General features: G+C 34.3%; 1 protein-coding gene across 2 annotated transcripts in view; it reads left to right on the top strand.

The window, feature by feature from the left end:
- The window catches only part of ANTXR2 (ANTXR cell adhesion molecule 2), a 154,285-nt gene extending 134,585 nt beyond the window's left edge, over nt 1-19,700 (top strand). For both annotated transcript variants that reach the window (XM_021938473.2, XM_021938471.2), the window contains exon 17: nt 17,813-19,700. In XM_021938473.2, the coding sequence (XP_021794165.1) occupies nt 17,813-17,851 (39 nt within the window). In that variant the 3' untranslated portion in view covers nt 17,852-19,700. The remainder of the gene's footprint in view (nt 1-17,812) is intronic.
- The last annotated feature ends 262 nt before the right edge of the window (nt 19,701-19,962 follow it).

Here is a 19,962-nt window from a genome sequence, read left to right as displayed (position 1 = left end):
AACTATAGCAGAGGCTAAATTTAAAGGAAGTAAGCTTTGTGAACACTAGATTTTTTGTAATTGCAGTTTTCTACACTTCCATGTTCCTAATGCTAAAGAATCTCTGTGTTCTAGTCCTGTCATGGAGTTAATAATTTTTCTAATAATCTCTTGCCAAAAGAAGAACAACTCTGATAATGCATTAGAGATTAAGAACTTTTTCATGAACTTTAAAAGTGCTATAGTAATTGAAATTGATTTATCAAGTTATGTTTCATTTCTATTTATTTATTTATTTATTTATTTTAGACACAGGGTTTTGCTCTATCACCCAGGCTGTAGTACAGTGGTGTGATCATAGCTCACTGCAGCCTCAGACTTCTGGTTTCAAGCAGTCCTCCTGCCTAGGCCTCCCAAAATTCTGGAATTACAGGCTTGAGTCACTTTGCACCTGGCCTTTTTCATTATTTTAAAGAATGTTCTTAACCCTTTAAAAATTCCAAATCTTTACTTGTTGATGAAGTACCCAGTACTTAAACTTTTACACTCGTCAGCAAATGCTATCAATTTTGAGAGCATTTAAAAAATATGTATTTGGGCATGGACATAGAAATGGAAGTAACAGACACTGAGGACTCCAAAAGAAGAGAGGGAGAGAGGAGGGAAAAGGTTGGAAAACTACCTGTTGAGTACTATGTTCACTATTTTGGTGATGGGTTCACTAGAAGCCCAAACACCAGCATTATGCAAAACACCCATATAACAAACCTGCACGTGTACTCCCCAAATCTACAATTGAAACAATATATGCGTGTGTTTTTGGAAATCTTCATGAATTGTGTTTTCTTTTCCAAATTTAATAATGTTAATAATCCATAAATTCAGGAGGATTCCTCCCTGATGCATGACTTGGTGTCTGGAGTTGTATCAACACAGATAGAGACAGCACATGTGCTCTGCCACTTGTGTGAAGAAAAAACATGCTTCTTCTTCAAATATTTATTTATTTGACAGGGAATAACAGAGGCATAAAGGAAAATAAATACCTATGAAATCAGTTGACTGTGCACTGATTTAAAGACTTTCACTACTTCATGATACGTGTACATGTGGTAATGACCACTTTTGCTTGTCAGAGTGTGTGTTGTATTTCGATCTAAGACTCACAATGGCCTTAGAATATATATTTCATCCCCATCTTTTCTGTCTCTTGGTAGCTTCAGCATGAAACAGACCCCACTTCCTACCATCTGCTTTCTCCTTGGAACTGATGCCAAGGTCAGCCCCTCTCTGATGCCTACTTGTTTCCTGGTTTAGAACACTTGCATCCTGCAGTTCAGCCACTTCCCTATTAATTACTGGGCCACACATACAGGAAGCAGGACATCTAGGCCTACTTGAATGCTCACGTGACTACATAAGCCGGGAAGACTTTTGCCTGTGGAATGTTTACCACTATCGTTTTGTTACATGTCAGTTAGCAAAAACTGAAATATCATTTTATAGTTTCATGTTTGTATTTCTAGACAAGTCGACCATTGTATTTTGTTTTATGGCTTGCTAGTCATTGTATTATTGCACTGAAACTTTCAATATTCATACAGATGCAATATCAATTATATGCTTTAGATAGCTATTGACTACCTACATTAAATTTAATATTTCAAGCCCAGTAGTGATCATTCAGCTAATATTTTTAAGCACTCATCCTATAGGATGAGCACTGTTTTAAGCACTTGTAAAATGATAGTGAAAAAGAAACAGGGAGCTTACAATCTGGGAAAAGAAGATGGATGTTAAACAAATTAGATTTGTTTGTTAAAAAAAATGAGAAGTGTTATTAACACTGAATCAACTTTGCTGTTATCCAAAGTCTAATTATATTATTTGATTTATCTAAGATAATAGGTTAATTATATTCTTTTTGTTTTAGAAAGCCATTTTGGCTTATAATATAATTTTTGCAGCTAACCTTATATTTGTATCTCTGTCTCTATATGTCTGTGTTATCTATGTATCTGCACAAGCTCTAGACCCAATATTTGACTTGTAGGTAGACCTAAATTTCAGTTTCATGTTCTTGGATTTATGTTGAGTTATTACCTGTATATGTCTTCAGCATTCTTTAGTTCACTGGATTAAGAAGCAAACTGTTCTTTGCACATAAAGGTAACTTAATACATACTAGTTTTTAGTCAATTAGTATTTTGAAACACTATCATAATTATGTCTCTACTTATTTGAATGTATCTGTATGCTTGTATGTGCTAAATGTTTAAACTTTGGAAGCTTACATTTTTCATTTCAATGGGATTAAGTATATCTCTAGAGATGGTTTAATATTTCCATAATTATTTTAAGACTTACTCATGTTAGTTGATATAAGTTGTTTAGACTAGGAATGCCTGTATTCATTAAGAACAAAAATGATGTGTGTTTAGTTTCTTTACAAACTGTGAGCAAGGAATCACCATTAAATGCCATTGTATATTCATTGATCAGTGAAATGACATCTGGGTCACAGTGGCATCTATGTTTACAATATAAATCCCTATGGATATGAATGAAAGGCTTGTTTAGACTTGCATCTGCACATAAAAGCAGGGATTTCATTCTGTTATCAGCCTAATTATAGTGTATACAATTTCACGTTTCCTAGAAGTTTTGCTCTGCATGGTGTAAGTTTAGCAAGAAATGTCATTTGTCTGCTGCTCTAGCAGTTTAGAATGTGGAAGTATAGTGTGCAGAGTTTTAATCCATATTACTTTTATGTTATTAAAACATATACATCATTTTATGTCATACATCTGTAATAAATTACATCTTATTATTAGATGTAATAAATGACCTAGGTGGTTGTTTAAAATTGTTTTTCTGAAATATAATAAAAATACCTAAGGCATAAATCAATTGTCCAAAAATTGAATATATATACGCACCTCTTCAATTAGAAATAAATATGTGGAATGTGTTCACTAAACACTTGCTGTGGTGAAAAAAAAAAAACAACAAAACACAGCATCACAGTAAATAGGTTTTCAGTTAAAGATTTAGGCAGATTTTTAATAAAAATTTTTATTTGTAAGCTTTCAGAAAGTAATCCATAATTGCCCTTCAAAATAAAGCTTTAAAAACTATACATTTCTACAAAGTCTTTTCCATAAAGTATCAGTTCAGAAACTTAAAGTGAAGTTTTTAAATATTTGTGCTAAATCAGTCTCAAATTGTATAGGAATTTAGCTGTTTGGCAAAATGACCCAAAGAGCTATGGACATTTTTAAGTAGAGACAGCTAATGAAAATCTATACGAATCCAGTAGAAGCTTTTAGTTATCAAAATTTTTACTAGGACAATATACATTGTTTTAGAGCCCAGGAAGTGAGGATTTAATTCTTAGAAACCTAAGTAAGGTAGGAATAAATCATTGCATCACTAGAGCCATATACATTAGGAAAATCTCAATAAATGTTTTTCAGTGTTGATATATAAACATTCAGAATTTCTCTTTAAATGTGCCAAGAGCAACTTGGTAATGCAAGTGGATTATCTTAATGCCTAATTTTCTAAGAAGAAATACATGAGTTGCACGTAAACTTTTTGCTGTGTGGTATTAACAAGTGAGGTTTAAAATTTTGAGTCTAGAAATACTCTAGCAAAAAATTACTATTTTCATACTAACATTCTTCCACTCTAAGCAAACTAATTTATTCTATTTCTGACCTGATAGTGATGTAATATGCCTTTCATTTGGATTTTTTTCTAAATGCGTGATTCAAATACAGATTTTGTTTGCAATTAGCCATTATTTGACATAAAGATTGTAGTTTGGATTCTTTAGTCTGATATTGTCTGATGGGTGTTTTTTGCTTGTTTTGTGCTTTGTGCATGTGAATCTTAAGAATTTGAAACGTAAGTCACTTATCTTACCTCCATCTGCAGTAAAAGAGATGAGAATGGATCTAGATGTTAATTTTGTATAATTAGTAATGTGCTTTAGATAAAGAAGATTTATAAGTGACTGCTACCTGACTTTGTATAGTAAGATTTCTGCCCTCTGTTTGACCTCATCTTCTACTTTCTCCATTGCTCTCTGTGTTCCTGCCACGTTATCTGTTTGCCTTTTCCACAGATATGACAAAGACATTTTTCCCCACAGCCTTTGCACTTGATGGTTTCTCTACCACCTATATACTTTTTATAAAATTGCAACTTCTCCAGCACTCATCCCCAACACATGTATACACTGATATTCTGTACCCTTTGATTCAGATTTGCCTTTTAATTTTGGCATAGATTATTCATAGGTGGTGCTATGTACTTTATATTGCATCACATAAGATGTTACATGTTTAATGATACCAAGATTGATCAGAGGAGGCAGGTAGTAAAAGCCTGATCCATCATATTGATTGCTATATATTTTTGACATGAAGCCATTAGTCTTTGATTAATTTCTTTCATTTTGGCATAATATGTCCCAGACGCATCTTTTACATTTTCTCTTCCAAAACTGGAATCAATGATTCAACTCCAAGGAGTCCTAGATTTGTTTTTAGTAGATAATGGTGTTTAGAGAAAACATTTTGAGTACTAGGGGTGCTCATTTTTACTCTCATTGCTTTTAGGCCTTTTCAGCAGGCAGAACTAGGAAATACAGTAGTTTTGGGAAAAAAATGGTGAGTTAATAGTGTATTTACAATTGCAGCTTAGCATTAAAGGATTTTACTGAATGTTTTTGAATTTATACTTGCATCTGTTTTCTCCAACATGAAAAATCTTAGTCTTAACAATATTAATGTAATTACTTATCTGCCCTATCATTTATATATATTATATGTATTAGGATTCTCTAGAGGGACAGAACTAATAGGATAGATGTATATATAAAAGGGAGTTTATTAAGGAGTATTGACTCACATGAGCACAAGGTAAGGTTCCACAGTAGGCCATCTGCAAACTGAGGAGCAAAGAAGCCAGCCCAAGTCCCAAAACCTCAAAAGTGGAGAAGCTGACAGTGCAGCCTTTAGTTTGTGGTCAAAGGTTCAAGAGTCCAAAAGCTGAAGAACTTGGAGTCTGATGTTCAAGGGCAGGAAGCATCCAGCATGGGAGAAAGATGTAGGCCAGAAGACTAAGCCAGTCTAGTTTTTCCATGTCCTTCTGCCTGCTTTTACTCTGACCACGCTGGCAGCTGATTAGATGGTGCCAACCCAGATTGAGGGTAGGTCTGCCTTTCCAAGTCCACTGACTCAAATGTTAATCTCCTTTGGCAACACCTTTGAAGACACACCCAGGAATAATACTTTGCATCCTTCAATCCAATTAAGTTGACACTCAATATTAACCATCACACCATATAACTATGAATTCATAATAAATATCAGTAAAATTGAGACTGGTGAATTAAGTGAAACATTTATTTGCTTCTCTATTTATCCTTAGTTCATATTCTAATGTTGCTATACAGGTAAAATACTGCATTAAGTCACTTGAAATATTTATTTTCTGTATGTGGTCTTGTGTCCAGTTTATTTGTTCCAGTTCTTAAGTTTATTGTATTTGATTTCTATTTGCCATATCCATTCTTTTTTCTTCTGTTCCTCCTTTTCATCTTTTAGATTAACATTAATTGTTTTTCTTCTATGTTCTATCTCCTGTTATCTTTATAGCCATTTCTCTGTCTTGTTTTTCATTGATTGCTCTGGAAATAACAATATGCTTTAATTTTCAGTATAACATCAAATAATATTAAAGTAGTTAAAGAACAATATGCAAACATTGCAGTGATATAATTTCCATTTTTTTCTTTCTGTTCCTTATGCTCTTGTCATGTATTCTACTGATACATATGTTATGAATTCATTATGTTATTATTTCTTCCTTTAAGTAATAGTGTCATAAAAATTTATTTTCTTTATTTATGTTACTTGTGTATTTAGTCACATATTTACTGTTCTGTTTCTCTATTTCTTCCTGCAAACCTGAGCTTCCATCCCCATAATGTCTTTTTTCTTCAGTCTCAAGAACTTTTTGCACTTGTTAAAAGCTATTGTGGATAAATGGTCTCAGATTTTGTTTGTCTGAGAATATCTTTATTTTGCCCACATTTTTAAAGGGTATTATCTCTGAATGTAGACATCTTAATTGACATTTTTCCCCATTTACTATTTTAGAGAGTTCCATAGCCTCTTGCCCTCCATTGTTTTTAATAAAAAGTCAAATGTCATGCTTATCACCATTCTCTATATCTTATTGTGGGGAAGGGGAAGGGGAAAAAGTTATGCTTTCATGATATTCTTGGTTTTCAGAAGTTTAACTCTATATTCCCTGCGTTTCTATGTATTTATCCTTCTCAGGGTTAACTGAGTTTCTTGGATCTGTAAGTTTGTCTTCCATCAATTCTAGGAGGTTCTGAGCATTTATTTTTTAAGTTGATTTTTAGCCCCATTTTTTGTCCTCTCCTTATGGGACACATTACTTATATGACAAACCATTGGATATTGTCCCATAGGGCTCAGATTCTCCTTAGTTATTTTTTTCTTTATTTTTTAATTTGAACATTATCTATTCTCCTACCTTCAAATTCAGTGAGTGTTTCTTCTGCTGTGTCCATTCTACTTTAACACCAAATACATTCTGTATTTCTGATATAGTGTATTTTCTCTTTAGTTTTGGTATCCTATTATTACAGTTTCTTATTTATAGTTTCCATTTCTTCTGATGTTCCCAATATCTTTATGCATGTTATCTACCTTTTTTGTCAGATGTTTTAATATTTTTATCATAGCTATTTCAAGTCCATGTCTATTAACTGCAACATCTAAACCATCTGTAGATTTGCCTATATTATCTGTGTTTTCATTGATTATGGGTCATACTTTTATGCTTCTTTGTGTGTACCGCAATTTGTAATTTTATGCAAGATATTGGGAATTAAAAAAGAGACCCATCTCGGTAACATTTACCCTTAGAAAAGTACATACCACCTCCTTTGTCATGTTGCTAATCTGTAGTTAAGTTTTACTCTTACTTATTTTTAGTTCACTAGTAGCTTTCATGAATTTGAGGATAGGATTAAGGATTTCCCTTCAGTAGAGAGTGATCTCATTCTCTCTCTCTCTCTCTCTCTCTCTCTCTCTCTCTCTCTCTCTCCATTATAGTTCATCTACAAGCTTCTAAAGTTGCAGCGGAGGTCTCTTTTCTCTCTAACTGCCACAATTCCCTTACCTGGCCAAACTTTCTGTAGCTTGGAAGACCCATTTTCAAACTGATTTTTCTGCCTGCAGACTTGGACTGGCCAGCGACTTGCAATCTGAGAGGGCCCCATCAGTTTCAGTGGGATATTTCTCAGTTTTGCTTCCAGGTTTCAGCAGGCTGCTACCTTGTGGTTGGGGAAGACTCTGGGTCCCTCGGGGCTATATATTTTTTCTTTCCTCTTGCCATGTTCCAGACCTTCAGTGGGCTGCTTCTATTTCCTTGGGGAAGGCTCCATGTGCCTTTGGAGAAGGAAATATTTCTCTACCTTCTTGTCTTTCTCCCAGCCTTCAGTTGACTACTTTTTTGCTCTCAAGGAAAGTCTCAGATACTGTGATAGGACCTCTCCACACCAGCTTTCCTGCCATATTCTGTGCTTTTGGCAGGCCTCTGCCTTGCACTTAGTGAAGGTTATTTTAATTTGTTGGAATTTCTTTTTATTGTTTAACTGTTTTTCAAAAGTCAAACATTTACATGTTTGTATTTAATAGCATATAACAAGATATATTGAAATTTATCTCATTTACATTCTTATTCAGTCTACTCTGTACCTCCCACCTGTTGCTAACCAATTTTATTTTCAAATGAATTATTTTTTCTTTCTCTTTAAAAATTAAGCATATATTAATGCCAGTGTATTTTTCTTTTTTGTCATATAAAAGATGCTATAGTGCATATACTATATGCTCCTTCATTTTAACCCGCTTCAGAAATCCTGTCCATCACTCCATGATGGTATATAGAAATTTTCCTCATTCTTTCTAACAGATATATATTATTTATAGCATTCCATTTTCTATCTATATCTTAGTTTATTCAACTTGTCTCTTACTGATGGACATTTGGATCATTTTCAATCTTTTGTTAACACCAGTAATGCTACAATATGCATATATTGCTTTCTGTTTTTTATTGCTTTAAGATTATATTATGAATAATTTTTTTACTATTGATTTAAGATCTATGAAATGATCTGTATTCTAATTGAGATTAGAAAGCAGAAAATAATTTCTGCATGATCTATTATGTGCCTCACAAAATAAATGTTAAGCAACTAAAAAGGTATACAGAATTCTGTCCTGATTATGTCTATATCTCTTTATTAATACTTTTGGGGCATCTACCTCCCATTTTGACTTATTAGGAAGCACAAAAGAAGGTATTTCTGGCCGGGCGTGGTGGCTCACATCTGTAATCCCAGCACTTTGGGAGGCCAAGGCGGGTGGATCACAAGGTCAGGAGATCGAGACAATGGTGAAACCCTGTCTCTACTAAAAATACAAAAAATTAGCCGGGTGTGGTGGCGGGCGCCTGTAGTCCCAGCTACTGGGCAGGCTGAGGCAAAAGAATGGCGTGAACCCTGGAGGGAGAGCTTGCAGTGAGCTGAGATCGCTCCACTGCACTCCAGCCTGGGCGACAGAGGAGACTCCATCACAAAAAAAAAAAAAAAAAGAAAAGAATGTATTTCCAACAAAGATTTTTATAGATATCTATATCTACATCTAGATATGTATCTTACTTGCAATTAATAATTTGGAAGCATCTATTTCATCTTATGAGGTGTGGTTTAGGTGTATCATTAACTGCCAACTGTATGCCTGAATTTCAACAAATATTTAAAAACATAGATATTTGCAAAATAAATATTGACCATATGTATAGAGTCACTAAAATTTTGCAGGTGCCATGACAGATTAAAGAGACTGAACAAAAAACATTTAAAGGTAAATTTTTCAGCCAAACTCAGAACTTCTCTTCATGACATCTACTGAATATCCATATGGTGCGTGGTCTTTACTGTAAAATTGGACATTTATAGGTTGAGCTTCCATTAGAAAAGAGTATGTGGAATTTATATTTCAGCTAAAAATTTTGCAGTTTTATTTAGAGCAAAGGATAGCACAGATTCTTTATATATATATATATATATAGAGAGAGAGAGAGAGAGAGAGAGACAGAGACAGAGACAGAGAGAAAGATGTGATACTATATGCCTTTTCTTCAGTCCTGTATCTCCATTTGCTACAGAAAATCTCTGCTTAAAATGCCTATTGTGTTCTCAAGTCTCTCCTTATATCAGCGATTTCCTGGACCTCTTGATTTGTCTCTGTGTCTATGTGTATGGGTGCTTTGTATACAATTTTAAATTTGAAACACTCTTACTGTCGTACGGAACATGAAGGTTTAGTAAGCTTTTTTTAGAAGTGATGTATAAATAAATCAACTATCTGTGTTTGAAAAGTCTAAACTAAAGTGCAGTTGTTTGCTTCAGCTTGTCAATGGATATTTATGAGGTGAGCATAATACTATAACAGTTATAGCAGTGAAATACATCCTGTGCAGATAGCTAGTAAAGGAGCTCACAAGCGTTAATGCCAGTGGAATTTTAATGCTCAAGAGATGGGAGACATGGCACTTGCTCTGGTTAATGCTGCTATTACCAGCTATGGTGAAAATGAGACAGTGAAGTCAGTTTTAAATATTGCGGTGGAGTTGGGGTCTCTATACCTAGGCAACAGCAAATATGTCAGTTCCTACTTTTGTCATATTTTCACCTCTTGGTTTATTTAACTGCAGAGTAGTAATGCAATATCAGACATTTTTCTTCAGGGCATCTCCTTTCCTTTCTTTCTTACTATGAGGCTCATGAGAAGGTTTTGCCAGCAATGACTTCTGGGAAAATGTCAATAAGCTTCTCACTCTAAGATATACTAATCATTGCCTGAAAATTATTTGAGTGAAGTTAAAGGTTCTGATTGTGAGTTTAGCCTTTATTATGATCAGACTTTTGTTTGTGTCATATCCTTGGTATATTCTGTTTCTTCTTATACAGAAGAAAAATTTGTAATAGAATAAAGCTTCCACACAGAACTGTAGTCTTTGTGATGAATTGAAACTGTTAATACATTCCAATTTGTAAAGAATTATATTGTGCTTACTTTGGCCTAGCAGGCAAAGAAAATGAAGTTTTCAGTCTTCAGACAGATGTATTATCATAGAAGAACCTTGGGATTATGTGAAGAATAGTACGGTTTCACCATGCTTGCTTGTATAAACTTCAAGTTCATATTAATTTTTCAACTTAGTTCAGGTTAAGTTCAAATTAGTGATAATTTGGCATCATCTATCCACAGAGTACCTCATTAAACTCTAAGAGAATAAGAAAAAGCAACATAGAAAGCATATGGTCTTTTTGCATAAGGTACAGGTTTAGGCAGTTCTTTATTGGAGGATTGTAGAGGTTAAGAGGGGTTCAGATATTCTCCAGGACTGAGAAGGTTAAGAATCAAGAAAGAAACCTTTATTAGTTGGCATTTGCTTGTACCTAGTCTACTTCTAAAGAAGTATTGAGAAAAAAAAATACAGTCAAACCTCAGAAGAATAAAAATAGGGAAATAATAATAAGCCAAAGTCAAGATATAGTTATAACAGAAAATGTACACTAAGGCTAGCAATTGCTTTTAGGACATCTTATAAATCTGAGCTTCCTAAAAGCCAAGACATAAAGAGAAAGAGGTTAAGTTGTATAGTTGCCATTATATATTAAAAGGGAAACGTATGAGCTTACCAGAATTGACAAACTTCTTCCTGGCTCTAAACACCAAGGAGAATTATTCCCTTAATATCAGTATCCTTAATAGCAATTTTCCAAAATAATAATTCTCTTCATATGACCAGAATTCATAGGGCTCTTCATATAACCAAAGAGAGAGAATGCTGTATTGTTTATGTAGATCTATGAGAAGATCTAAAGAAAAGAAATCAAGTCTATATATACAGATAGTTTACTAGTGATCTGACTTGACACAGGTGTGAAAATATCTGGACTATTAGTTATCAAACTACATTTTTAGCACAGACAAAATCTTATACTGAATTGCAATTTTAAAAGATAGATGAGAGTGGAGCATTAGATTTGAGAGGCTTGCAATTGTGCCTGCTTGTTCCCTTCTCATGCACTGCCCCAGCCACAGTGACCTCTGAGGCACCTTGCAGAAAAGCCACAGGACTTCATGGATTACACAATGAAAAAACTATTGACCTAGAGAAATAAATGGCTAGCATTCCACTTAGAGTCAACTGAGAGTAGTTTTGCCAACTGATAGGGAGAGAAAGGATTCTAACATTATTACAGATAAATACCTGAGGTATAAATATTCTATAATATTAATTGCATAGAGAAATTATATGCCCTAGATATTGGGTATGTGGTTAAAAGTTTGATGTGGTGTGAAAATTAAAGAGCCTCTCTTATATTTATTTCAATGTAATGAACTCCAGCATGCACAGGGCATAAGGTAGGTTGTACCTGTGTGCTGACATGCACTTATACACATATACACAAAAACATTTTTAACAATTAGATAGCCAGTTGTGACCTTGCCAAATGCTTTAACAGGCATTTTATTGAAACTCTTATAATTTTGTATAAGAAGAAAATGCTGACGGTAGATTATAAGATTTATTAATAAATCTTCTACCATATAAATGTGCTCTGAAGTCGAACTGCATTACAGTGGGTACACCAGGATAGTAATTGTAAAATACAACTCAAAGATGAGTAAAAGAATTAACTTATGGGCACATACAGTGCTGAAAAGCTTTGGCATAGCTGGAAGTTGGTGGTGATTCCAAAGAGTGAGTAGTTAGTAAATTCTTGGGCTGACTTTTAAAGACATAAATATAGATGTTGAAAAATGATTGCATGTTTGCTGAATGAATTCACTCTTTGAAAACTAATGTTACGTTTTAAGTTAGCAAATATTTGAATATGCAGAAAAGATAAAACATAGAATGCAAGAAGCCATATGCTGTCCCATTACCTGTAGCATGCTGGTGTATTGTCTATTAAAGTCTCTGCATAATTACAATCATATCATATTTTTAGTTACCATTTTTTTCATCTTTAGAAAGTTTCCTTATTTTAATGGCTACATAATAGAGTAAAATAGATGAATCTGAATTCATTCAACTAGTCCCTGATTGTTGGGCAGAAATAAATACAAATTGAGTATATTTTTGACTATATAAAAATCCTATAGTAAATATTTGAAATCTCAGTCTACCTATTTTATTAGGTTAGATTCCTAAAGTGAAATTACTGAGTCAAAGAATGTAAGTTTTTAAAGACCATTTTTTCTATACTATGCTTATCATATAGTTTTTGACAATTTTAATTTCCACTAGCAATGCACAAGAGTTCTTTTCTCGCCACAGTAACTCACTAATTATGTAATGTTTTCAATATAAGTTTGCATAAAACAGTATTCTTTAGAAGGGAGGCAGTTTTGTTTCTTTAAAGTCATAATTTATATTAGGCAAATAAAATGTTGCCATAAAAAGATCATAATTTAATGATTCAATTATTAATATATAAATGCACTTCTTATAGGCTATACAAATTTTAAGTTGGTAAACATACCCAGAGTAATCTTATTTAGATTAATTTGCCTAATTCTGTAATATATAAAGGTCAACTACAACATATCTGAATAACTATGATTCCTAAATTAATGTATTTTAAATGTATTTCACTATAGCATAAAGTCAGTGATAAAATTATCTTTATTCTGCCGAACCTTAATTTTTATAAATATTTAATAAGTTCTACTTCTAAATTTTTATGTCATGCAAAATTAATAAATTTAACAATGATTTTATTGAATCCAGAGTATTATATTCCCAAACCAAAATAAGGTAATATATTTATAGTTCATTTTAAACTAATGCAAATACTAATTTAATTCAATTTTATTTTGACTAAATGTTGTTATTGTTAAAGTTTATGATTCAGTGATTTATAAGGCATGATATCAAATTCAAGTTGGTTGTATTGATTCCCTAATTGAGTAAGTAGTGTGGGTGCTACCTAAAGCATTACAATAATAGTATATTTAGATTTTACTCATGATTTACATGCATGATTAGGGCATGATTTTAAATCAAGAAAATTGTTTAGAAAGAATATTTAATTAAATCTTCAGAAAATAGAGAAAATTAATATTTTCTTCATAATAATAACATATATTGCATGTTATATTATTCTCTAAACACTTATGCCACCTGAGTTCCAGTTTATCGAATTACTTTGTGAAATACAGGCATAGGCGGGGCGCGTGGCTCAAGCCTGTAATCCCAGCACTTTAGGAGGCCGAGACGGGCGGATCACGAGGTCAGGAGATCGAGACCATCCTGGCTAATACGGTGAAACCCCGTCTGTACTAAAAAATACAAAAAACTAGCGGGCTAGGTGGCGGGCGTCTGTAGTCCCAGCTACTCGGGAGGCTGAGGCAGGAGAATGGCTAAACCCGGGGGGCGGAGCTTGCAGTGAGCTGAGATCTGGCCACTGCACTCCAGCCTGGGCGACAGAGCGAGACTCCGTCTCAAAAAAATAAAAAAAGAAATACAGGCATAATATTATACATTCATTCACTTTAACTCTTGCTCATGGAAATCTTATGTTCCTCTATTTTGGCATATTAAAACGTTAGGATGGTTTATTTTAGAGGGTATGTAATCCTGTCACCTGATACTAGTATTAGCCTCTATATAGAGAATAAAGTATTAAAATAATAATAAATATAGGTCTATATGTATTCTTCTATATATTTAGCTTAAATTTAATAGTTTCTTATTACACCATTTAGTTAACTTGTTATTTTTAGCACTTGTATTAGTTGTTATAAAAGTGAAATAGTCTCAGAAAAAAGAAACATTAGGGACTTTCCATTCTGTACGGCTCTTTGATGAGTTGCATGTTCAAGCTATTTTATATGGCTTTGTTTGCTACCTTGATAACATACCTTTATTGTGTAGACATTATAAGCATGAGGATATGACAGACTTGTAAGCCTTGTCATATTCCATTTCCTGCAAATAAAAATTGCTCTGCAGTGTTCTGGCATTGACTTCTTGCTGTAGTATAAATGGCAGCCCAACATCCATGACCTTAAACATAATTAGCATTATCACTAATGTGTGCTTTGTAAGCTAGTATTGGGGATAGTTGAAGGACAATGCTATCTAATCATGGTCACTTACAACTGGGATGCGTTGCCTTGTTTTTAGAATTTTCCAGTAGCAGATGGCAGCAGCCAATATGAAATAATTGCCTGGAAGTAAGATTCCTGATGGAATAATGAATAAAATATTTCCCTCTAGCCAAAAGTTTCCATTTTTCTTGATTCTTCTTTCTTACCTTTTCCTCTTTTGTGCTACTCTCATGTATTTTCTCCATATTTTCTTCTCTCCTTTTCCACTATTTTTCTCCTTGGTAATCCTCTTTCTCTCCCTCAGATTCATACTTACTCTATCTTCTCATTTTTGAGATCTGGCTCCACCACCAGTGGAGGTCTATGTGATCGTGAACTCATTCATTCTTCATCCATCCATTCACTTGTTTCTAAGTACGAAATTATTGAGTCTGCTCTATATTAGACCTATGCAATGACATCATAGAGGGAATATGGATAATAACAATATGTTTTTTGTTTGTTTTTCTTTTTTTCTTTTTTCTTTTTTTTTTTTTTTTTTGAGACAGAGTCTTACTCCATCACTAGGCTGGAGTGCAGTGGTGCGATCTCGGTTCACTGCAACCTCCGCCTCCCGAGTTCAAGCGATTCTCCTGCCTCAGCCTCTGGAGTAGCTGGGACTACAGGCGGGCACTACCACACCCAGCTAATTTTTGTTTTTTAGTAGAGATGGGGTTTCACCATGTTGGCCAGGATGGTCTCGATCTCTTGACCTTGTGATCCGCCCACCTTGGCCTCCCAAAGTGTTGGGATTACAGGCGTGAGCCACCACACCCAGCCGACAATGTGGGTTTTTACTGAGAGTTTGCTGTATGTCAGGCACTATTTTCAGTGCTTCATACAGCTTAACAAATTTAGTCTTTACAACAGCCTTAAGAATAGGCCCATTTTTTAATCTTCATTTTACTGATAAAGGAACTGAGGTACACAGTAGTTAAATAAGTCACCCATGGTCACACAGTTAAGAAGTGGCAGAGGCTGGAAGATATACTCCATCTTTAGATTGCTGAGATTTAACCACTGTTATCTTTCCTTTTAGATATTTGAGCACACTATTATGGCATGATGTAGTACAGCTACAGTGGAGATGCAGTGGGATCTTTGGGATAAGGAGCCCCATAACTGGGAAAACTGGGAAATGCTTAACAGTGACTCTTGAACAGATTTCCCGAAGTCATCTCCTTTTAAATTTTTGAAAAATAAAATCACACCCAGACATTATCAACTGTTGATAAAAGTAAAAAGCACTGAGTCCATGATCAGAAGGGGGGAAGAGCATTTGCTTGTTTTTGTTAACGGGTGTGTGTTAAAACATATAGGTGTATATTGAATTTAATAGGTTTTTCTTTATGTTTTTGGTGCTTAAATCTAGAGACATTTGGCAGCTGATAATTGATACTTAATACCAAGCTTTGGAAGATTTGTAATAAGGACCTCAGAGTCAAAATCAACAGAGTTTTCTTCCTTCAAGTTTCCATATCTTTAATTAAACCACATCAAATGAAATAAATAATTTAGTTCTGGAACAATTTAGGTATTAAAGTGAATTTGAGAATTTGAGTAGATTGTGAATCTCACTTGTTAAACTATCCAATTGCTTCAAGTAAATTAATAATCTACTAACCATTACTAGTCATTACACACTAAAGTTAATATGGCATATAGAAAAGAAGTGGTCACAGAAGAATCCTTGTATCTATATCAATTTAATAAGTGATAAAACACAAGTGAAAATAGAGATTGATAATCAATTATTTTCAAAATTGTACAGAAGAGAGAAAACTATTACTTTTTGATCTACAAATACACAAGACAAATATGTCATTAATTTTTATCTTTGCTGTCATAATATCATTCCTCATATATTTGTTCAATTCTGGAAAATTGCCAGAAGATAATATTTTAAATGTTCATCACTGTTGAATTGCATAGTTCAAATCTATTTCTCATTGAATATATATACTACCGTGTTTTAGAAGCACTGCTTTTTTTTTTTTTTGGCTCAATTATTTATGTATGATGTCATTTTCCTACCTGTTCCTCTTGAAAAAGTATTTCTAACCGTGAAACCTGATGTGTGTGAAAATAACACTTTTATTGTTTTATTGTGTTTTGGCAACATACATAGCTCCCTTAGCTAATCTAGAGAACAGCACCTCTTCACTTAATATGCACTCTAAAAATGTTGTTTGAAAGTTCTAGGTAACACAAAAATACAGTCTGAGTACATGACCTATGACCTGCATCAGTAAGGAATTTTTACCTCATTTTAATCTGATCCTCTATCTGCTTTTTTCCTACTTCCTTTTGCACTGATGTGATTTGTAGACATTAACGCAGAGTAAGTAATAAAAATTGGCAATTGTAGTAATAATGTTGCCTCCAAAAGTATTTAAAAGACAGATAATGTGATGAATGTTTGTCTTTTAGAAAAAAACGAATGGAAATTCCTAGTTCTGTTTTGTTTTTGTGCTTTTCTGTTTCTTCATTAATTTCTGAAATTTTCAAATTTATTAAGCAGTCATTTTTGAGAGTAAAATGGACAAAAATTCTGCTTTTACATTCCAACCATTCTTTTTCAACAATGTTTTGTTCCTTTGGATTTTAGCATGTTTTGGATATTAAAAACAAACTTACATTTAGAGGGAAATAAAGAGACAGTCTAAAATCTAAAACGCTTTGAGAGCAGCTATTGTAAGAAATACAGAAATCTCAATAGGGTGATAATCCTGACCCTAATGTAGAAAGCACTATGCTAGCTTTTGGCTGGTTGAGGAATCTGGGAATGATTTAGTTGGTACAGTGGATCAGTAGTATCATACCAAAGAGATAAAAGGAAAGTATCTTTTATCACTCATTGGGAACTTTGTTTTCAAATATTTCCTGGATTATTTGCAATACACATGGAACAGTGTGTCCACACAACTTTCATAGAAGTGTTAAGAAATTAGAATGGCAAATTCTCTTTGGAAATGTGTAAGTGCAAATAGTCACCATTTGAAATGAACACATGATGGTGGTGTGCAGTGGTGAGAAATGGTCAGTAACAATAGACATGATTTTGCAAAAACCCTTCATGAAATGGAATTACAAAGAGATGACAATCCCTTTTTTGGGATTCCTCATCCTCAGTCTCTTACTGCTTACTAAATGTGATCTTCATATATGCATTTTAGGAGCACCAGCTTGCATAAGAGAATATTTTCATTTTAATTCATTACATAAAGAAGTATATCGGGTTGTGTCTTTGATATTTTTATGGCCTTGATAGTAATGCTGTATTTTAGATAATAGTAACAAAATCGTATTTCCATAATTGTTTTTCCATATTAATTATACCATACCATCTCATAGGTGAACTTACTGTGGAAAAGATCTGAATGAACCATCATGCTTTAAACCAAGAAAAAAAAAATTATGACTTCATGTCTCATGTTAACATTACTTTCCTTGGGTAATCGTTTATTATATCATGGTAGGAAAACTAGATGTTCTCATGCTTTTTTAATAATGGCTTCAATATTTCAATATGGACTTATTTCTTTCCTCAGGGCCGGTGCATAAACTTCTCCCGAGTTCCATCTCAGTAAAACGGAAGCAGGAAGACCAAGACGGTACGAAGATGGCACATTTTCACATAGCTGATTTTCAACCAAATGGAAAAAATCAAGTGCATTTCAGAAGCTTTTGGAAGAGCAGCTTAATTCCTCTCAGTCAGGAAATGTTTTCTCTGCCTTCTGCTTTGCTTGCACCAAACATTTCCAAACATTTGTTCTGCCATCTACATGGGAGGTGATGAAACTCAGTGGTAACTCATGATTTATGACATTGAAAATAAAGAGGAACACTGACCTGCAGACTATGGTTTGTACAAGAAAGTTTGTTTGAATGTGTAGAAGAGGAAAAAGCAACAACAGCAACAACATGAAGATGATACCAAAACAACTGGCCATGATGGAAGATAGGAGTTTTTTTACATGGAAACATGGCACTTGTGTTTTTATGTGGCAAGATCTTTATCCATAGGCAGAGTATACAATTTCCCACCAGGCTAAGTAAATAAAGAAGTCCATTGCCTTATAGCTATGTCAGATCACAGAATCCTTCCAAGTCCCCTATCACAGTGTGCCTTACGGGAAGTTTCTGACTGGAAAATCTTGTCATTCTAACACTGAAAAGTGCACACGCATGACAAAATGTAGACAAGATGCCTCAAGGTATTGGTAGCAAGCAAGATTTTGCCCTTTAGTTTTCGAAGACACCTTTCTTTCATTATGCACTCGGGACAAGAAAATTAATAGAGCGTTATTCCACAGAAAGACAGCCTCTAGCCAGAGATCTTGAGTGGAGTGCAAGGGCCTTGTGCTTTGCAAACTTGTCCCTATAACTGGTAGATTCCTCTTTTTCCTATGTTTAGGATTTAGTAGTGCATAAAGCATGAATAGCTATAAACATACCTAGAAGTTCGTTTTGCTTTTAATTTAAAGGAAGCAGTCACCACAAAGCTTCCGCTCAGGGTTTTTTCTTTCGTCAAGTCTCCAAGGGCTCTTCAGCGTCACAAGCCAGCAACTCTCTTTGCATGAAAATTTCAAAGTTTAATTAATATAATTAAAAGCAACAGCAAGCAGCAGCCTGTGAAGATTTTGCTCATCTTTTTTATGCCTTTTGACATTGAATGACCTATTACTGTATGCGCATTACTTGGATTTTGAGGGGCACTCTACCTTGGTTATGATTCAGTAGAGGAAAAAGACCTCCTTTCTTCAATTTACAAATTAAATCTTCAGGAGGATCGCCATCACAAAACATTGACGATGTATGTATTATAATTTTTTAGAAAAACCACCATTGTGTCACGTCGACGATGCCAAATTATGTTAGCGTGAGCAGAAACACTGTGGGGGAGGAAAGCAGCAGCTGAAGAAAAAAGCTCAAATGATCTAGTCACTTTCGATACTGTACTTCAGATGCGAAATGGATATTCGACTGGAAACCTGACAAAGTGCGCCTGCTTTGATGTGAACTGGTATAGACAATGACCAGTGGCTGGGTCAGTGGGATGTCTCTCTGCGAGCACAAAGGCTTATCAAATGACACTAAAAATAAGTTCAACAACCATCACATTGGAAGGGAGAAGGCGAACATTTCATGTTTGGCGGGCATGCGAGTGCACAAGATGGAAAGAGCGATTGGAGCATCCTGGTATAATTACCCCCATTGTGCTCTTAATGGAAATTTCAAAGGATTGGAGTATTCTGTTGGTTGGTGTCCAGGTTTGTGGCACTGTTCCAAGAGGCCTTACACACACACACAAATATATAATTTTCTATACATATATATCCTCTAGCTTGAAACTTTTGCTCAAGTTTATTTATGTCACTGGCTGGCTGGATCCAAAGTCATGTGTTCACACATTCATAAATAAAAATTTTACCTATGCCTGTGCTACCATTTCTTTAAGCCTACATAAAGCTAATGCCTTCTTGGGTTGAATATGCAGTTGTTCTGCTTAGTTTCAGGGTTGGAATTCTATTCAGTTCCAAAATGTCCCTCATGTTCACAGATGATACTATTGGCAGTAGCTGCATATGCAAGTATAACTTGGAAGCCTGATATAGTACACCCAACCCTTTCTGCAATGAGTTATTATATCCCTTTGTTCTGCATTTGCATCTGGAACAAGACTTAATGCAGCTTCCTT

The sequence above is a fragment of the Papio anubis genome, chromosome 3 (assembly GCF_008728515.1).
Source record: "Papio anubis isolate 15944 chromosome 3, Panubis1.0, whole genome shotgun sequence".
In the NCBI taxonomy this organism is placed as follows: domain Eukaryota; kingdom Metazoa; phylum Chordata; class Mammalia; order Primates; family Cercopithecidae; genus Papio; species Papio anubis.
This window is presented reverse-complemented; position numbering and strand designations above follow the sequence as displayed.